Source organism: Cyprinodon tularosa, unplaced genomic scaffold (genome assembly GCF_016077235.1).
Source record: "Cyprinodon tularosa strain WSP-4 unplaced genomic scaffold, ASM1607723v1 ctg892, whole genome shotgun sequence".
Lineage (NCBI taxonomy): Eukaryota > Metazoa > Chordata > Actinopteri > Cyprinodontiformes > Cyprinodontidae > Cyprinodon > Cyprinodon tularosa.
This window is the reverse complement of record NW_024039665.1, coordinates 88,497-108,568: the sequence shown is the minus strand read 5'-3', so window position 1 is coordinate 108,568 and position 20,072 is coordinate 88,497. Positions and strand designations below refer to the sequence as shown.

General features: G+C 39.5%; 1 protein-coding gene across 3 annotated transcripts in view; it reads left to right on the top strand.

Moving 5' to 3' along the window:
- ccdc22 (coiled-coil domain containing 22) overlaps positions 1-20,072 on the top strand; it is a 77,134-nt gene that overhangs the window by 904 nt on the left and 56,158 nt on the right. For all 3 annotated transcript variants that reach the window (XM_038273844.1, XM_038273843.1, XM_038273845.1), the window contains one exon: positions 17,640-17,772. In XM_038273844.1, coding sequence (XP_038129772.1) covers positions 17,640-17,772 — 133 coding nt within the window. The remainder of the gene's footprint in view (positions 1-17,639; positions 17,773-20,072) is intronic.

The following is a 20,072-nucleotide window of genomic DNA, read 5'->3' as shown; positions in this document are numbered from 1 at the left end:
AATGAGCAAAACTTAGTCTATGCTTTAGGAAACAGTGACACTTGTTGAGTCTCTCTGATGCAAATGCTTTGTAGAATCTTGTAAATATCTCTCTGCATCATCTCCAATCATTTGATGTAAACAGTTACAGTTTTCTTGATTGTTTACTCACATTACTGAAGGAATGCCTCATGTTCTTGGAACTCTACACAGAAATAAAAAAAACATACACAATGGGCAAAACCCCTCATTCCTCCTGCAAAATGAAACATTACTTTCAAAACGATGTTTTTTTAATTTTCTCAAAATGGTATTTTGTTTTCAAATGACACACAAACTGTCATATGAATAGACATTCATAAGAACCAGTTTAACACTGGTGTGCTCAATAAAAAACACTTCTTCATTCATTATAATCACCTTTTTTTGTTCAGTGTTGCTCTTACTACAGACAGTACATACATAAGTGCGCTGTAACATTTAAAAAAAATATTGTGTTTATACTCAGAACACAAAAATACACAGTAACAAAAATATTTTATTTGTCCCACCAAAACAATGTGCACCATACCATACATCCCATTCTCAGCCAAGACAAAGTTGTACATACATTACATACAAACCAACAGAAGAATTTACTGTGCACATTTATGCTACATTCATACTGCAAGCAGCAGAAGCAGCAAAAACTTGCGTGCTGCTTCATTTTTGATGCTTCTACAAGTTTTGTTCTGATGCAGTGCTGTAGCCCCTTGGCTGCTCTAGCTGTGCGGTCGAAAAGAAAATCTGATGCGTGAGCTATCCTATCCTTTCTTTGCCTGTAACAATGTTATATATTTGCTGCACTTTATCTGTGCAGTCAGTTCATCAAGATTATGATCCTGCCTTAAAATATTATTTTGCTGTGAGCAAGGATCAGACCACGTACACTGGCGATGCTCTGTCACTAGGAATCCCGTTCAACAGCTTCCTCTGGCCCATTCGCCACTTCACCGTTTTCGCTGTGGCTTGGAAGGCGTTTTCCGTGTACGTAATCCAAACTGCAGGCACGAGAATAATAGAATCGAACATGTTTTTCCGTCAAATTTCAACATTTTAAGTTAATTTTAAGCCAATTCCTAGACAAAAATCACGCGAGAATGTGTACAAAACAATAAAAATGGCAGCGACAACGCTTTTGGGTTGTTTTCTTCGAATATAGGTGATTTTTGAATGATTATGCGAATAAAATGATACAGAAACACAGGTACAATAGCGCTTTCTAGCTTGTTTGTCGTTTTGGTAACTACATCAAAGTTACCGCTAGGTGGACATACATCACGCCATCTGGAGGAAAATCACCCGGCTTTTTCAAATCACGCGAGAATGTGTACAAAACAACAAAAATGGCGCCGGCAACGCTTCTGGGTCGTTTTCATCGAATGTCTGTGATTTTAAAGTAATTTTGAGTGATAAATAATTTATTTTTTTGCGATCATTGCACTTGCCTGCCGGGCAAATGCAATGAAATTTGTACTCTCCCAGTAATAAAAACATCGAGCCCTGTGTGATATATCCAGCCCTTCTACATGAGACTTGATAAAGGTTGAAACAAACTGGCATCAGAACAAGAGCATGTTCCAAGGACTTTTCCTTTACCTGCCCTTGCAACATCAGACCTTTTTCCAGGAATATCACGATAAGTCATATCTAAACCTTTTATTTAGGCATACCTATTGAACAACCAGATATCAATCGGGTCCTAGTTCCTGAGCTGAGAACGGGTCATAACCATTTTCCAACAAGGCAAGGCAGAGCCTATTTATATTGTCCATTCCCCAACAGACTCCTTATATTGCAAAGCTTACTACACTGTGTGCAGAATTAGTAGGTAAATTAGTATTTCGACCACATCATCCTCTTTATACATGTTGTCCTACACCAAGCTGTATACACCTAAAAGCCAAATACCAATTAAGTAAATCAGGTGGTGTGCATCTCTGTAATGAAAAGGAGTGTGGCCCAATGACATCAACACCCTATATAAGGTGTGCTTAATTATTAGGCAGCTTTCTTTCCTTTGGAAAATTCACAATCAAACGGTTCGTGGCAAATAGCCAACAGGGGCACAAGAAGCCTTTAGAAAAAATAACTCCCCATGAATTGAGAGGGATCAAGCGTGAAGCTGCCAGGAAACCATTAGCCACCAGTTGTGCCATATTTCAGAGCAGCAACATGTCTAGAGTGCTGAGATGCACAAGGTGCTCAATACTTAGGGACCTGCCCAAGGTAAGGAAAGCCGAAAAAAGGCCACCTTTGAACAAGATACACAAGACAAAACGTCAAGATTAGGCCAAGAAATATCTTAAGACTGATTTCTCCAAGGTGTTTTGGTCTGATTAAATGAGAGTGAGTCTTGCCAGATGGATGGGCATGAGGCTGGATCAGTAAAGGGCAGCAAGTTCCTTATCGACTCAGATGACAGCAAGGTGGAGGTGGGGTACTGGTACTGGCTGGTATCATCAAAGATGAGCTTGTGGGACCTTTTTGGGTTTATGATAGTCAAGATCAACTCCCAGACCTACTTCCAGTTTCTGGAAGACACCTTCTTCAAACAGTGGTACAAGAAGAAGTCGCCATCATTCAAGAAAAACATGATATTCATGTAGGACAATGCTCCCTCTAGGGTTGTCAAAAGTATCGATACTCAAAAAAGTATTGATACTGAAATGTTGTATCCGGATACAATACTCGTTTTTAAAAGTATCGATACAGTGCCATCACCAGTGGCACCTAAGCAGTCATTCATCTAAAGTGCAGAATAGAGGAAAATGCACTTTCAGAACACTGTGTGATTGAATAATTCTGTGCACTTTTCAGTTTCAGACTTTTTTCTGTAACAGCTGCAGCTGCTGAGAATTATTTTTGTTTTTTGTTAACCGGTTTGGCTAGTGTCATTGTTATGTGTACAAAGCATAGCCAAGGAATTAAGGAGTTTTTTTATCAAGCTTGCTTAATACTGTACACAGTATACAATCTCAAAATATTGTTCTTATTGTTTATTGTATTTATTTATTGTATTTTAATTATTAATCAAAATATTTCTGTTGAAATTTGGAGTTTTTATCCTTGTGGTATCGAAAATGGAATCGATTATCCAATATTTTCTTTAGTATCGGTATCGAGTTGAAAAGTTTAGTATCGTGACAACCCTAGCTCCGTCACATGCATCAAAATACACCACAGCGTGGTTGGCCAGAAAGAGTCTAAAAGGAGAATAAACAATGACATGGCCACCTTGATCACCTGATCTAAACCCCATCAAGAACCTGTGGTCCTTCATGAAATGTGAGATCTACAGGGAGTGAAAACAGTACACCTATCTGAACAGTGTCTGGGAGGCTGTGGTGGATCATGCACGCTATGTCGATCACAAAAAGATCAAGACACTGACAGAATCTATGGATGGAAGACTTTTAAGCATCACGGTGAAGAAAGGTGGCTATATTGGTCACTGATTTGTTTTGTTTTTGAATGTGTCGCAAATGTTTATTTCTGAATTTTGAGTTGTTATTTTGATTTACATGGTGAAAATAAACTAGTGAGATGGATATATTTTTTTAATGTTATCTAATAATTCTGCACAGTAATATTTACCTGCATACACAGACATCCTCATAAAAGGGCCAAATCTAAATAAAAACACATCAAGTTCCAAAAATATGAAGCTTTGATATTAAGGAGTCTTTTGGGTTGTTTGAGAACACAATTATGGCCCAGTAATAAAAATAATCCTCAAAATACAACTTGCCTAATAATTCTGCAGTGTATGTGAAATAACAACTTAGAGAATAATTGTATTTTGTCTTGTCTCACCTTTTCATGACATTCAGCATTTCAGCTTAGAAAATGACAAACAGTATGACTTCAGTATAGGAGTAACATTTATTTCACCCAAGGAAAAACACTACATATGAAGCTACAATTTTCCATTTAGCAGTTTTCACAAACCCAAGGTGAGTCCTTCCTGCATTTACATGTATTCTTTGTGCAGTGCACACAACGCTAAGTGCTGTGGTTCCTGTTGCACAGATTGCACACCTGGCCTGCTTATAACAACAATGAAAAAATCTCAAAAAATACAGTTTGGCCCATCTTCCGAAAGTAAGAGTTGTAGTCTGAATTAGATGAGGTTATCTATTTGTGCTACAAGTTTGGTGGCACTACAATGATCTTTAGTGTAATTATTGGCTATTATATGCTTATAATAACAAAAAAAAAAGACCAGATTTGAACTGCTTACCACTCATTCAGTAGAACAATCACCATTAAAAAGTAAGACCATGTTTTATATGTTATTGGCTAGATATTGGCAAGTTATTGGCTAACCAACTTAAAGGCTCCAGTGCCAAACAAAATATCTCCAAAATTCAGTTACCAAGTGACCATGTAACTACAGATCACCTACAAATTAATTAAGCATTCAAGGACTTTTATGCCACCCCGGCCTCCTCCCACAGTCCAAAAACACGACTGTTAGGTTAATTGGCTTCTCTAAATTCTCCTTAGATGTGAGTGTGTGAGTGAATGGTTGTATGTCCTGTTTGTCTCTGTGTTGCCCTGCGATGGACTGGCGACCTGTCCAGGGTGTACCCCGCCTCTCGCCTATTGAGAGCTGGAGATGGGCACCAGCACCCCTCGGGACCCCAATTGGGACAAGCGTGTCAGATAATGGATGGATGGATAGACTTTTATACCCAGTTATACACTTCAGAATTTGGAGCTGATTGTGATAAGATCTGAGGAAGAAATTAGAAGAACCTATATCCCAGGCAGAAATAACACTAGCTATTTCTTCGATGTAGTCGGGTAAGTGTACGGGCCCTCATGACTTTCCTGCAGAATTTTAAAAGAAATTTTCCTTGATGCTTTCCCCGTTCTTATGTTAATTTCTCTCAGAATGCTGCCGACAAGGTTCCCTTCCTCCTTCATTTTCTGAGGCGTGTATCACTCTCATTGCCAAAAAAGATAAAGACCCATCTGAATGTGCCTCTTATAGACCTATCTCTCTTTTGAACACAGATGCTAAAATTTTAGCCAAGGTCCTAGCGTACAGATTGGAGAACCTACTCCCCACAATCATAATCAAAGACCAAACAGGCTTTGTTAAGGGCACTTTAACATAAGACGACTGTTCAACATTATTTACTCTGCTTCCCGAAGATGTCCCTGAATGCATTGTTTCTCTCAATGCAGATAGGGCATTCGACCGTGTTGAATGGGTCTACCTATTTACTGTGCCAACCAAATTTGTTTTTGGTCCAAATTTTACTTCATAGGTTAAACTTTTATATTATATCCCAGATCCTCAATTCTCACTAACTCCCAATGGTCAAGACGTTTCAGTTTGCATCGTGAAATCTGTCAGGGGTGCCCCCTCATTCCCATGCTCTTCAACAATTCTCTCCAACCGCTTTCTACAGCACTGCGCTCTCGTAAGAATATATTTGGTATCTGGAGAGGTCACACAGAACACAAAGTTTCACGCTCCCCCCTGTACTGTCGCTGCTCAGTCAGTTTGGTAAACTTTCAGGCTATAAATTAAATCTTCGGCATCAATAATGAAGCACATTGCTTAAAACTTGGCAATTTCCCTTTCAAAATTAAGAACAACAAATTCTCCTACTTGGGCATATTCGTGACAAGGAAGCAGAAAGATCTTTGCCATTTCCTTATAACATTGTTATATCAAACTAAACAAATCTCAGCACGGTGGTCACCCCTGTCAATGTCGCTTGTGGTTCAAATCAACTCTATTAAAATGACCATTCCACCCAAGTTTTTATACCTTTCCCAGGCCTTACCCCTCTTTATCCCTGGATCCTTTTTTCAACTTCTCGATTCAGTCATTTCTTCATACTTATGGTGGGGTAAACAACCATTTTTAAACAGGATTTACCTTAAAAAAAACAAGGCAACAGGAGTCTCGCCCTCCCAAATTTTTGGTTTTATTATTGGGCTCCTAAAATGTGTTGCCTTGCATTTTGGTCCTCCTGCTATGGCCAGTCTGAGTGCCCTGACTGGGTGGCAATGGAGTTACAGTGTAATGATGATTTGTCAATTTTTGCATTCCCCGGGGTCCCTCCCTTCCACTTCCCCCACTCAGTTCAATCAGGAACCCAATGGTTAAACATTCTCTAAAAATTTGCGTCAAACTGCCTTTTCAAACCATCCTGTCAGGACTCTGCTTTTCAAGAATGGCACAGGAAAGGGATCGTACGTTTCAAAGATATGTTCATAGACAGTAATTTGGCATCATTTGAGCAGCTTAGTGAAAAGTTCAACCTCTCTAAGTATAATTTTTTCAGATATCTTCAGGCAAGACATTTTTGACCTTTTCTCAAACGACCACAACAGTAGTGGAACTGAGTATTGTTGACACTGTCATCTCTATAGACCCACTTAAAAAAAGGCTAATTTCGGCTCTGTAGGGCAAACTTTTGGATATTAGGATTACCCCTACATGTAGGATCAAAACGGCATGGGAGTAGGACTTCGGTTTTCCTATGTCAGAGGATACTTGGGGTTCCATACTCAAATTGATTCATTCAACCTCCCTCTGTGCATGGCACTGGTTATTTCAGTTTAAAGTGGTACAAAGGGCTCACATTTCAAAATCAAAACTGTCTTCCATATACCCAGCTGTAAGTCCATATTGCGTGAAATGTAATTATGCGGAGGCCTCTCTCCTTCACATGTACTGGTCCTGCTCAGTGTTGTTAATTTTACCAACCATTTTTAAATTTAGTTTCAGTTTTAGTCCAGTTTCATCATTGCTTGTTAGTTTTTATCACATTTAGTCGACATCATCCCATTTTTATTTACCCTATTTTCACGACTATAAGGCGCACTTAAACGTCTTTTTTTTCCCTAAAAATGTGCGGTGCGCCCTTTGGTGCGGTGAGCCCTATGTGTGTTGTAACTGCGACTTTTGAGACCACCTAATTGAGGAGATGATGAAAGAGTGGCTGAAGGTAAGGAGACCAGGTGTTTTTTTTTCCACTCATCACCATCGCTGTTAATATGTGACACCATGCGTGCCCATCTCACAGCTGATGTGAAAAACATGGTGAAACAAATTAACGCTGTGCTCGCTGTTCAACCGCTCGACATCGGTGAACCGGACCCAGCAGGTTCAGCAGAAGCAGCGAGTTTACATGCAAAGTCAATGGTTGACGCGCGTATAGGCGCAGCAAAAGGTCCCGCAGCGCGTTTTGAGCAGCAGGCACTGCGTCGGGAGCGTTTAAGCATCTGACGCGCCACCAACGCGCTGCTGCTGCTCGAGATGGAAAATTTTAAGTTTTGCTGCTGGACGCGCCGCATCAACCAATCAGAGAAGCTGATCTGGGAGCTGACAGTGAGACAGACACAGTGCTCTGATGACATACGATATTAACGCAAATGAAAAGGGCTGGATGGATGAGGAGATGATGAAAGCGTGGCTGAGGCAGGTGTATGCGAGGAGAACAGGTGTTTTTTTCCACGCATCACCATCGCAGTTAATCTGTGACTCCATGCGTGCCCATCTCACAGCTGATGAGAAAAACATGGTGAATCAAATGGATGCTGTGCTCGCCGTTATCCCGGGAGGTCTGACAAAGGAACTTCAACCGCTCGACATCGGTGTGAAGCGGGCGTTCTAAGTAAGGCTGCGAGCGGCGTGGGAGCGATGGATGACCGACAGAGACCACAGTTTCAGGATAAGTGGAAGGCAGCGCCGGGCAAGTTACGCCACCGTTTGCGGATGGATTGTAGATGCTTGGACTAACGTGTCTGCTGGCACTGTTGTTGAAGCTTTCGCAAAAGCCGGCATTATTTCTGAGGAGCCGCCCGGCACGGAAAGTGACTCTGACAGCGAAGAAGGGGAAATTGGCATGTCTGATTTAGCGCAGCTGTTTAATTCAGAAACAGAGGATGATGACTTTGATGGGTTTGATTAATACTTTGTAATAAATACATGAATAAAGCACAAACATACTCAGTTTGGCTCCCACTCTATTTTTCTACCTGAACACTTAATTCAACAGCAGCCTCTGGGCCGGGTCTCCTCCTCTTCACCGTGGCGGCTGGCAGGTGTTTTTTCATCTAAATAATCTAAATCTTGCAGCTATATTTGCTGTGATCAGTGGGAATAAAGTAGTTTTAATATGTTTTTAAGTGAGAAAGTCCACCTGAAAACTTCATAATTGCAGTCAGTTCATCCAGATTATCTATTTCTGTCGGAGGCGCTCAGACCCCGACATACCAGCGGTGCACCGACAGCAGAAATCCCTTCAACAGCAGCCTCTAGGCTGGGCAGCCTCCAGGTTCACCACGGCTGCTGGCAGGTGTTTTTCATCTAAATAATTTTAACTGCAGGCACCAGGATACCGGTAATAAAAGCGAACAAATTCCGTCGGCAGGTTTCAGGATTTTAAGTTAATTTAGGAGTGATCACAGCGCACTGTCATCTGCCATGTGTCTGTCTCACGGCCAGCACCCAGGTTTGATTAATACTTTGTAATAAATACATGAATAAAGCACAGTCATACTCAGTTTTGCCCCCGCTGTATTTTTAAATACGCAGTAGAGGTATTTAAAGGTAGTAGAGGACATGTACCGGTATATAAAAAACACGCCCTATAGTCCGGTGCGCCTTATGTGTGTGTTAAATACAGAAATGGGACACATAACTGAGAGTGCGCCTTTTAGTACGGTGCGCCTTATGGTCGTGAAAATATGGTAGTCTAGTTTTAGTTGACTATAAGTCGAGCATTTTAGTCTTTATTTTATTCCAAGAAAACATAATTTTATTCGTTTTAGTTTTAGTCAACAAAAACTGTCAACATTTTAGTCTAGTTTTAGTCAGGACATAATTTTAACATTTTTTGTCAGCAGATAATATTTAACATTTCCTAAAATTATTTCACATTTCAACATTTTCTCTCATCTTTTTGATAAAATAAAAACATATGCACATGCATACATGAAAGATGTCAATATTTGCATATTTATTTTGAACATTGTTAAAGGAATAGTACACCCAAAACATGATTAGCCTTCATTTTCTACTCACCCCCATGCTGAACAACACTCTGGAGTACTTTTTTGATATCTCAAATGCATCTGGAGATCTGGGAGGCTTCTTGCATTGCTGACATTCAAATAATGGAGGTCTATGGTGCCCGAGGCAGAAAGGTCCATAAAAGTCCACAAAAAACGTGTCAATATTCCTCCATACTGCTCGTCCAATGTATTCCAAGTGTCCTGAGTGGGTAGCGTCCATAATTTACTCGAAACGAAGTCATTTAGAATGTTTTTAGAGCATAAACAGTAGTGTATAGGATTTCCTAAAAGCGCGTTCACGAGTCTACGGAAAACGCGGCAGACCAAACCAGATGAAAGTGCGCATTCAGCGTCTGCTCTGCCGATAATGCAAGCGTAGAAGAAGAAATGTGCTGTTTACCTGTGCAAAGAAAGAAACAACGAAAGAAAAATGTCTGAGGACTTCAGTGTTGAGGAAGAGCATGAGTTCTTTGCCGAGCTGAATGCGCACTTTCGTCTGGTTTGGTCTGCCGCGGTTTCCGTAGACTCGTTAGTAGTCTCTGTAAAAACTACATTTGACAATCCATTTCAAACTGATACAAACAACCTAACTATCATTTTATGCAGGAATAAATTGCAGACATTTTTATGTGTGCATGCATTTTGGTTATATTAATATTGATGCCAATTCAAATCCAATGTCCTTGTAATAGTAATGTGCAGATGAACAGAGCAGCATTTTATGTCACCAAATAAAGACATTTGGAGTTTGCATCCCTGCAGTGGCCCTAGCAATGGTTATTTTGTGTATGAAAATCTAGGTTAAAGTTGTTCTGAATTATGTGTGGCATATTTTTATTTTGTCTTATCCTGATAAATTATTTCAGTTCGTTTTAGCAGTTAGCGTACATGTGTAGCTGCCAAGGTGTTTTGTGTTAACTATAGTTTACTTGCAGCTCCTAGATTACCTAAAGCGTCTGTCTGCTTTAATCAAACTGGCAATTTAACAGAAACTATAGTTACCCAGCCAGTATAAAATATCTAATTTAGCATAAATTTAACTTAACATACAATTCTATCAACAAGTGGCTACGGTCGCTACGTGCTAAGAAGCTAACGTAACGTAGTCAGTCTGGATACTAAATGCTATGAAAGTTCGCCAACATTAGTTAGTTTTTCATTGGGACATTATAGCCGTTGATTTAATGTTACATGATAAAACAACCACCACCAGTCTTTCTGTTAACTTACCGTAATGTCTTTGTGGTGAACTGCGATGTGTCTCTTCAGGTTTGTTGTGTTTTTTCCAGCTACCATGTGGCCACATTCCTTCCCTTCGACTAAAATCAAGCATTTGGTTTTGTTCTCCACTTTAATGAAGCGAAAATGTGTCCATATATCATGTCTCCTCTTTCTCCCGAGCCCCATGTAAAGCATGTTTTACTTTTAACCTGTCGCCGCCTCGCCGTGAATCCAGCTCCTGTCTGCTCCATGTGTTGTGTAGGCTACTCTGTGCCGCCCGCTCCAGGTTTGAAAGTGGGTGTGTGGCGGAAGAGCTTATGAGGAGGAGGTGGAGGAGGAGACGGGATAAAAAACAAAATTATTAGTGGGGATATTCATCTCATCTCGTCTAGTTTTCGTTCGGTGAAAAATGTGCGTTGACGAAAATATTTTCGTTTAGTTTTCGCTAACGAAATTAACACTGCTCAGCCCCTAGGAAATACTGGACAAAGGTTTTCATACACTCTCTTGGGTGTTAAACACCAAATTAGACCCAAACACATTGACAGGTCTGTTCGTGGTCATGGGAGGGGAGAAAAACTTAACTATAGCGAAACAATGCAATTTAACTTTTGCCCTCCTTCTGGCTCGACAAGCGATTCTGCTCAGGTGGAAGGATGCTTCCCCTCCCACCCATGCTCAGTGGCTTGATGATGTCCTGTCTAAAATTGGAGAAAAAAAGCATTCAAATTAGAGTTTTCAGAAGGTGTGGGGCCCCTTTTTAAAAGAATTCCAGACCCTTTAAAGGTTTAGCCCTTGAATACGGAAGGGATTTGGGCCACTGAAAATAAAAAAAAAGTTTACTAATTTTTAAATTCTATTTCAGTTTAACATAAGGGAAAGAGTCAGAATTCTCACTTTTATCTCAGAATTCTGACTTTTATCTTAGAATTCTGACTTTAATCTTAGAATTCCGACTTTTTTCTCAGAATTCTGACTTTAATCTCAGAATTCTGACTTTTTCTCAGAATTCTCACTTTTATCTCAGAATTCTGACTTTTATCTTAGAATTCTGACTTTAATCTTAGAATTCTGACTTTAATCTTAGAATTCTGACTTTTATCTCAGAATTCTGACTTTAATCTCAGAATTCTGACTTTTTCTCAGAATTCTCACTTTTATCTCAGAATTCTGACTTTTATCTTAGAATTCTGACTTTTATCTTAGAATTCTGACTTTTATCTCAGAATTCTGACTTTAATCTTAGAATTCTGACTTTAATCTTAGAATTCTGACTTTAATCTCAGAATTCTGACTTTAATCTCAGAATTCTGACTTTAATCTCAGAATTCTGACTTTAATCTCAGAATTCTGACTTTAATCTTAGAATTCCGACTTTTTTCTCAGAATTCTGACTTTAATCTCAAAATTCTGACTTTTTCTCAGAATTCTCACTTTTATCTCAGAATTCTGACTTTTATCTTAGAATTCTGACTTTTATCTCAGAATTCTGACTTTAATCTTAGAATTCTGACTTTAATCTTAGAATTCTGACTTCAATCTCAGAATTCTGATTTTAATCTCAGAATTCTGACTTTTATCTCAGAATTCTGACTTTTATCTCAGAATTCTGACTTTAATCTCAGAATTGCCTTTTTTTATCAGAATGCTGACTTTAATCTCAGAATGCTGACTTTAATCTCAGAATGCTGACTTTAATCTCAGAATTATAAGCTTTTTTCTCAGAATGCTGACTTTAATCTCAGAATTATGACTTTTTTTCTCAGAATGCTGACTTTAATCTCAGAATTATGACCATTTTTTCTCAGAATGCTGACTTTAATCTCAGAATTATGACATTTTTTTCTCAGAATGCTGACTTTAATCTCAGAATTATAACCTTTTTCTCAGAATGCTGACTTTAATCTCAGAATTATTACCATTTTTTCTCAGAATGCTGACTTTAATCTCAGAATTATGACATTTTTTCTCAGAATGCTGACTTTAATCTCAGACGTATAACCTTTTTCTCAGAATGCTGACTTTAATCTCAGAATTATGACTTTTTTTCTCAGAATGCTGACTTAAATCTCAGAATTATGACCTTTTTTCTCAGAATGCTGACTTTAATCTCAGACGTATAACCTTTTTCTCAGAATGCTGACTTTAATCTCAGAATTATGACATTTTTTCTCAGAATGCTGACTTTAATCTCAGAATTATGACCTTTTTTCTCAGAATGCTGACTTTAATCTCAGAATTCTGACAGCTAACAAACATGTTAGCATCAAGCCATAGCCATGTCTGTTTTAGAGACAAGCTCTCTTGTTTTAATGGCCTTCTGCTCCTCCATTAACGAGGGGACCCCTCGGGCACGTAAAAAGTTGCCTAATTCCGTCATTTTCCACCAATGTGTCACTGGCCTCAAACAACTCATATCTTTGTCAGTGAAGCTGAGCGCTCCCACATCTCTTCCTTCATGGTGCCCATCAACATTAAGATCCAAAATTCTAAGATTAAAATCAGAATTCTGAGGTTAAAGTCAGATTTCTGAGAATAAAGTCAGAATTCTGACTTTTTTTTTTCAGTGGCCCTAATCCTCTTCCGTACTTGAATACAGCTCAGCCATGTTGCAAATTTATTACACACTCTGAGGTTTTGGTCTAACAGAGATTTTTTTTCAAAACATGACTAGTAACCTGGCAGTGACATGAAAGGGATTATTTTGCACACTGTTCGATTTACTTTCTTCCCCTTCTTGTCTTTTTTTTAATTTAATTTTGTTTGGTTTGGTTTTTCCCTGTTTATTTGATACATTTAATTTGTGCATGGTGTGATTGATATGTATCCATCTCATGTCACTGTAGCGAATATTCAGCACTGCACATTTGTTATTATGTGAAATTAGCAATAAAAAAGATTTTGATTAAAAAATAAATGTTATTATACAAATTTTATAATCCAACATTTTTAATTGACATTGTGAGTGCATCAGAGCGAACTTGCGTGGAGCGAAATCCTCGCTCTGGCCTTTAAATTGAAAACCGCTCTGCACCATATTTATTCCGCTCCACCGCTAGCTCCATGGGTAATACTGTAATACTATACTCATTGAGTACTGTATTGATATGCAGTACTGCAATTTTAATGCGAGAGAAGATTTCTTACCTATTCTAATTTCTGAAAGTACAGATGATGGATACTACAGTGTACCTGTTCAGATTTGGCTGTTCTCTTTGCCCGGCCTCCCTCACTGTTAGAACATGGTTGACTGCATGATCAACCACAGTGGCTTGGATCTCAACAGGGATCACGGTCGTTGGCCTTTCTAGTCTTGGTCCTCCCTGTCCTCCTCCTTTTACTCTCATTCCTCTGGTTCTGCCTCTGTTTCCAGTGATGGCATCCTTTGCTTCACCTGTTGCCCTTTTATGCTAAAGCTCTGATTGCTTATTGGAAAACTGTGTGACAGGTGTTTGGTCTTGTGATGCATCATATTTGAACTACTGTGTGTTCCTTGTGAAAACAGGAAATTTTCTGCATGAAGCTTGTGCCAAAAGCAAAGAATTTTGTGAAGTGTTTTGAAAGAAGTGTGTTTTAGAACTGCAATTTGAGTGTAAAGCAGGAATTCTGGTTGTAGTTCAGCAGAATTGGTTCAGGGGGTTGGTGAATGAGTTACATTTTGTGGTCATTGTATCTCAAGTACCACAAAACTGTAAGTGTGTGTATAACACCACAAATAAGGCTGCTGTTACAACCAGTCTCAGCTGCTCAATGCTGGATAATATTAGGTGCATTTGAAACTAACAGTGCAGAGTACATGGCTGTGCTGATTGGTAGACGTAAAACACTGTTGTGGGAAAGGACCAGTCTGTAGCTCTTGTGTTATCCACCTTATTGATGGAATTACTTGCCTGATAAACCAGATTAAATGGGAGATGAAAGGTGTTATTTTTGTCTGGCCCCGATGAATGAGACATCAGAAGATTGTTGGTGAGAACAACCCGTTATTTTTCAAGCCATATCTGTGCCTTTTGGCCAACGTCTGACCAACTAGCGCAACTCACTCGCTCGACAAGAAGCTGGTGGGGGGAGTGTAAACAAACAGCTTGTCGGTAAAGCTTTGTGGCTACGCCCTCAAAATAATCGTTAGTTGCAGCCCTATATTGGAGTCTAATGTACTAAACTTTTTCTTTTCTCATTTTTTATTGAAAAAGCTTCCTGCATGGGAAGCCAAATGTCTTAAAACTTGGAAACAAAATCCAGTGGATTGTTTTTTAACTTCTTTGGAATGACTATGATTTGGATGACCGATAATCTTCACCAGCGTACTGTATTTATTCAGTGTCTCACATTTAGTTCCATTATATTTATTAATTATAGCTTGGATAATCTGTCAAATTTTTTGCTTGTTATAAACCTACCCACAATTAGCAATTAGCCTATTAATAAGTCAACATTTTACAAAACAAACTTATTAAATAATCAGCCAAGCATAGCCTACTACATATTTATATAATAGCCTTAAATGTTACATTCATTACAACATATGACCACCATCTAGGCCTGTTATGAACATATACATATGCCACTGAATAATTGTTCAAGTTTATATTAATGCATAGTTTGAACAAATAAAGATGAATTGGAAGAGTGGAGAGGGTATGAAGGGCCTTATCTATTCAATACCTATTAGGATACCTATCTATTCTAGGTTTCATTCGATACTTGTCTTTGATCCAATCATCTGTCAGTTTACTGGTGACAGTAGGACGTCTTCCATTAATGTACTACGAGAGCCACCTGCAGTTGATCAAGAGTTTGAGTGGCGGCTGGCTCAGACGGCTGGATCTTTTTCTGCTCTCTCAAATTTTCAGTTGCTCACCTGCTCCAGACACAGACCGCAGCAAGTTCGACAGAGATCTAACCAGCATGTACCGTGCACAAACCAACACCCATAGGATCTTTGCAGGTCGAATCATGTCGAATGCGCCTAGCGTCTGTTGTGCTAGTCACATGGTGAATCGTGCATCATATTAAGGATCAGGATTATCTATTGTTGTAATAATTGTCAACTAATTTAGTAATCAAATAACTAACTGGATTATAGAAGCTCTAATGCATAGCATTTGTTGTAATAGTTATAACAGCAGTGTAAGACAGAACTGTACAATAAAACTGGATCTTGATTAGGGTTGGGAATTGAGAAGATTTTCACGATTCCGATTCCCTTTTCGATTCTATGAAACGATTCGATTCTTTATCGATTCTTTTTTCGATTACAATTTGGGGAAAAGAAGGAGAACAAACAGTTTGATTATCAGCATCAACTTTGTTTACTTAACTATTGCACAATCTTACAAACTCAACAAGATCAAGATGTCCACAGGAAATGTGAAACTGGAGTAACATCTGTGTTTAAATGAAAAATTAATACAAGAACAAACTTAATAACCAAACATGTCTAATAACAAATTATGATAATAACCTATTTTAAATAACAAAAAATACTAATTATAAAACAGTAGTAGGGAAAATTAACAGTTCTTTTGCAGAAAGATAAGCATATCTGCTTTTTCTGGAAGGATACGGGATCTTTCAGCGCTTAAGGTGTTTCCAGCCGTGGAGAACACCCTCTCAGATGGGGTGAAGGAAGCCTGCACACAGAGGTAGTTTTCAGCCAGTCCAGATAGCAAGGGCAGCGTATCTTGCTTGTTCCACCACCACAGTGTGGCGCTATCCCTGCAGGGGATGGAGGGCAAGCTTTTATAGAGCTGGATTTCCTGATCTACCCTCTGGGCTAAGGAAAGACGGGGCTTTGATTCACAAAGTGACCGCAGCTCGTTGTCTTCCGTACTTGCTTACTGAACGCCGTGCGCGTAACTTGCATAAAACGTGATGTAAGTCGTGCTCCCCAGAGCCGGCGCTCTAGGCTCTGGTGCTGCGGGAATTGATAATGCGTAACTTGCGTAAAAAACGGGACGTAAGTCGTGCTCCCCAGAGCCGGCGCTCTAGGCTCTGGTGCTGCGGGAATTGATAATGCGTAACTTGCGTAAAAAACGTGACGTAAGTCGTGCTCCCCAGAGCCGGCGCTTTAGGCTCTGGTGCTGCGGGAATCGAAAAAAGAATCATTCAGCGAGCTGCCAAACGATGCCATGGAATCGGAAAATACAGAACCGGTTCTGAACAGGAACCGGTTTTCGATTCCCATCCCTAATCTTGATTTCAAGATAAAGGAAATAACAATTCAATTCAGTTTATTTATATTGAGCCACTTCACAACATATGTCATCTCAAGGCACTTTACAGTTCACCAGATCATACAGTCAAAGTTTTCTATCTAAGGAAAACCAATCAATTGCATCGACTCATTGACTCGGATGCAATCCCTCACACTAAGAATGCTTGTAGTGACAGTGGAGAGGAAAAAGTCCCTTTCAACAGGAAGAAACCTCCAGCAGAACCAGTGTAAGCAGCCACCTGCCGAGGCAGACTGGGGTTCAAGAGACAGAAGTAGAGATACAAAAAGCAACTGTAAAAGGTGGCCCAACAACCTTCCTCTTTAAAAATGCTCCATCCAGAACTCACCAATAGCATTTTTGGTGGAGGTTTCAGCATCTCCAGATAATTCAAGTCAGTTTATTTATATAGCAACAATCCACAACACACATCATCTCAAGGCACTTTACAGAGACGAGTCAACCAGCTCATACAGTCAGATTGGTTGAAAGTTTTCTATCTACGGAAAACCACCTAATTGCATTGACTCTAAGGCAATCACTCCAAGCATGTTTATAGTGACATTGGAGAGAAAAACTCCCTTTTAACAGGAAGAAACCTGTCTCAGTGGTGCGGCCATCTGCCGAGGCCAACTGGGTTCAAGCAGACAGAAAAAGAAGCAGAGGTAAAAAAGACAACTGTCAACCAGCTCCTCCAGCGGCTCCGTCCAGTAAACACACAGCCAGGCGAACGAGCTCCAGAACAATAACATCATATATAGACGTGGAAGCCAGCGCCAATCAGTCGCTTTAGCTGGCATCACTTCATATATCTGATCTCTGAAAGTTTCTGTTTTCACTTGTTATGTGTTTTTGATCTTATGATTTGTAGGTTCTTAGAAATCATCTGTTCCTTACAAAGTATTGACAGTTATTGCTGTAATCATTAATATTTAGAGCTTAAGAAAAATCGTATTAAAGGTGTGCACATTTTAATCTAAATGTAAATGTTAGGGTCACACTTCAATCCCCAAGGACCTTGCATTGTTATAATGTTAGGCAACTACCATACATCCATGCCCTTTTTGTACATTTTAAACAATGTCCACCCATATTTCGTGTGCTATGCTGTGCTAATATTTCTTACCTTTGTCTTTCTAGGACATTGGCTATAAGGGAGAGATTGGCTATCAGACCTTTCTATACAGTAATGAACCAGAGATTCGTTCACTGCTCATGTTCCTGGTGGAGAAGCTGCCTAGAGAGAGCTCTGAGGCCTCAGACCAGCCAACAGGTACAATGAGAGAAAAAACAAACAAAATACTTTTGGTACTGTGAAATACCAGCTCAGTGCTGCAGTATTGTAAAACAATCCACACTGTTCGGTTATTCAGTGTTTTAGAGAGGCCAAAAAAGTAATAAGCATTAGAGACAAGTAGAGTCATTTTGAGTTTACTAAAGGCATGTGGGAAATATCCAATATGTGTGAAGGGAGTTTCTCTGATCAGAATAGATTTAAGTTGAACTTTGCAGCCCAAAAGGAAAAAGCTCTATCAGTGAAACATGGCTATGCCAGCATCATTCTATAGGGATGTTTCTCAGCAGATGGCCCTATGAAACAGTTCCCAGTTGAATGAAAGAGTTATGGCACTAAATACAGGGATACTGGGGGAAACCTTTGTCTGTCTGCTTGTGATATAAGCCGGAATAGAGGTTCACCTTCTAGCAATTCAGTTCAGTTTATTCATAAAGTATAAATTCTTAACAGCAAAAATAATGACCTATGCAACCTGTCAGAACAGGCATCCTTAAATTTGGACCTCAAGGGGCACTGTCCTGTAGGTTTCATAGTTTTCCTTGCTTCAGCATAGCTGATTTTAATTGACAGCTGTTTAACAGGCTTTTGTTCAACTGCAATCATCATAATCAGCTTTGTTAAAGCAGGGAAACCTCTAAAACCTGCAGGACAGTGGCCTTTGAGGACCGGCTTTGGGGATGCCTGTGTTAGAACAACACACTAGACCAGGGGTTGGCAGTGTTGGTCCTCGATTGCCACTTTCCTGCAGTGTTTGCATTCATCCCTTCTTCAACACACCTGAAGCATGAATGGTTATAAGCCAGAGGTTGCTAAACTTACTGAGATTCCAAGAAGGCATTTTTTGGCCTTTTGTCTCAGAAGTGTTTGATCAGGGCTGCAAAAGCTGCAGGACAGTAGCATTCGAGGACCGGCTTTGCCTAATCCTGCTCTACATATTTTAAGAGAAAACATTTGAATTTGCCAAAAATGCTAAATACTATTTGCAAACCACGGTAAAAATGTTAGATATGATGCTATATTTCTAAGATGCCTACTTTTTAGTGGTATATGGTTTAAATTACATTTCAACCATATCTTAATTCTCTTTATACCAGATCCTTCTTCACGTCTATACATCAAGACAGTCGTGTCTTTAGTCAGTCTTGGCTTGTGCCTTGGCATGCACTATGGGCATCTTCAATTCAATTCAATTCAGTTTATTTATATAGCGCCAAATTCACAACACATGTCATCTCAAGGCACTTTACAGTTCAATCAGATCATACAATCAAATTAATACAAAGTGTTCTATCTAAGGAAAACCAGTTGATTGCATTGACTTATTGACTCAAATACAATCCCTCACACTAATCATGCTTGTAGTGACAGTGGGGAGGAAAAACTCTTTTAACAGGAAGAAACCTCCAGCAGAACCAGGCTCAGTGTGAGCGGCCATCTGCTGGAAAACAGGCCGATCTCCAGCATCTATAAACAAGGGTGTTGATGGAAGCAGCACAGCTGATGTTTCTCTCCAGGATGGCATCACAGCCAAACAGGAACAGACGAGGCAAAGCTACTCTGAGGAAAAGCAGAGAGAGCATAACGTTAGAGATTGAACTAAAAGATTTTGCAGAATAGGAGAATAGAGATAGAATGATGAAATGGGGGTCCCTATGTCCTCCAGAAATCCAAGCCTATAGCAGCATAACTATAGAGATAGCTCAGGATAACTTGAGCCACTCTAACTCTAAGCCTTATCAAAAAAGGAAAGTTTTAAGCCTAACTTAAAAGTAGACAGGGTGTCTGCCTCATGGACTAAAAGTGGTAGTTGGTTCCACAGGAGAGGAGCCTGATAACTAAAAGATCTGCCTCCCATTCTACTTATAGAAATTCTAGGAACCACTAGTAAACCTGAAGATTGAGAGCGAAGTGCTCTGTTAGGAACATAAGGAACAATCAGATCTGGGATATAAGATGGAGCTTGGCCATTTAAGGCTTTATATGTGAGAAGGAGGATTTTAAATTCTATTCTGGATTTAACAGGAAGCCAAAGAAGAGAAGCCAGAATAGGAGAGATATGATCTCTCTTTTTAATTTTCATCAGAACTCTGGCTGCAGCATTTTGGATCAGCTGAAGGCTTTAAACTACAGCTTGTGGACTTCCTGATAGCAAAGAATTACAATAGTCCAGCCTTGAAGTAACAAATGCATGGACTTGTTTCTCAGCATCACCCCTGGACAGGAGATTTCTAAGTTTTGCAATATTCCTCAGATGAAAGAAGGAAATTCTAGAAACC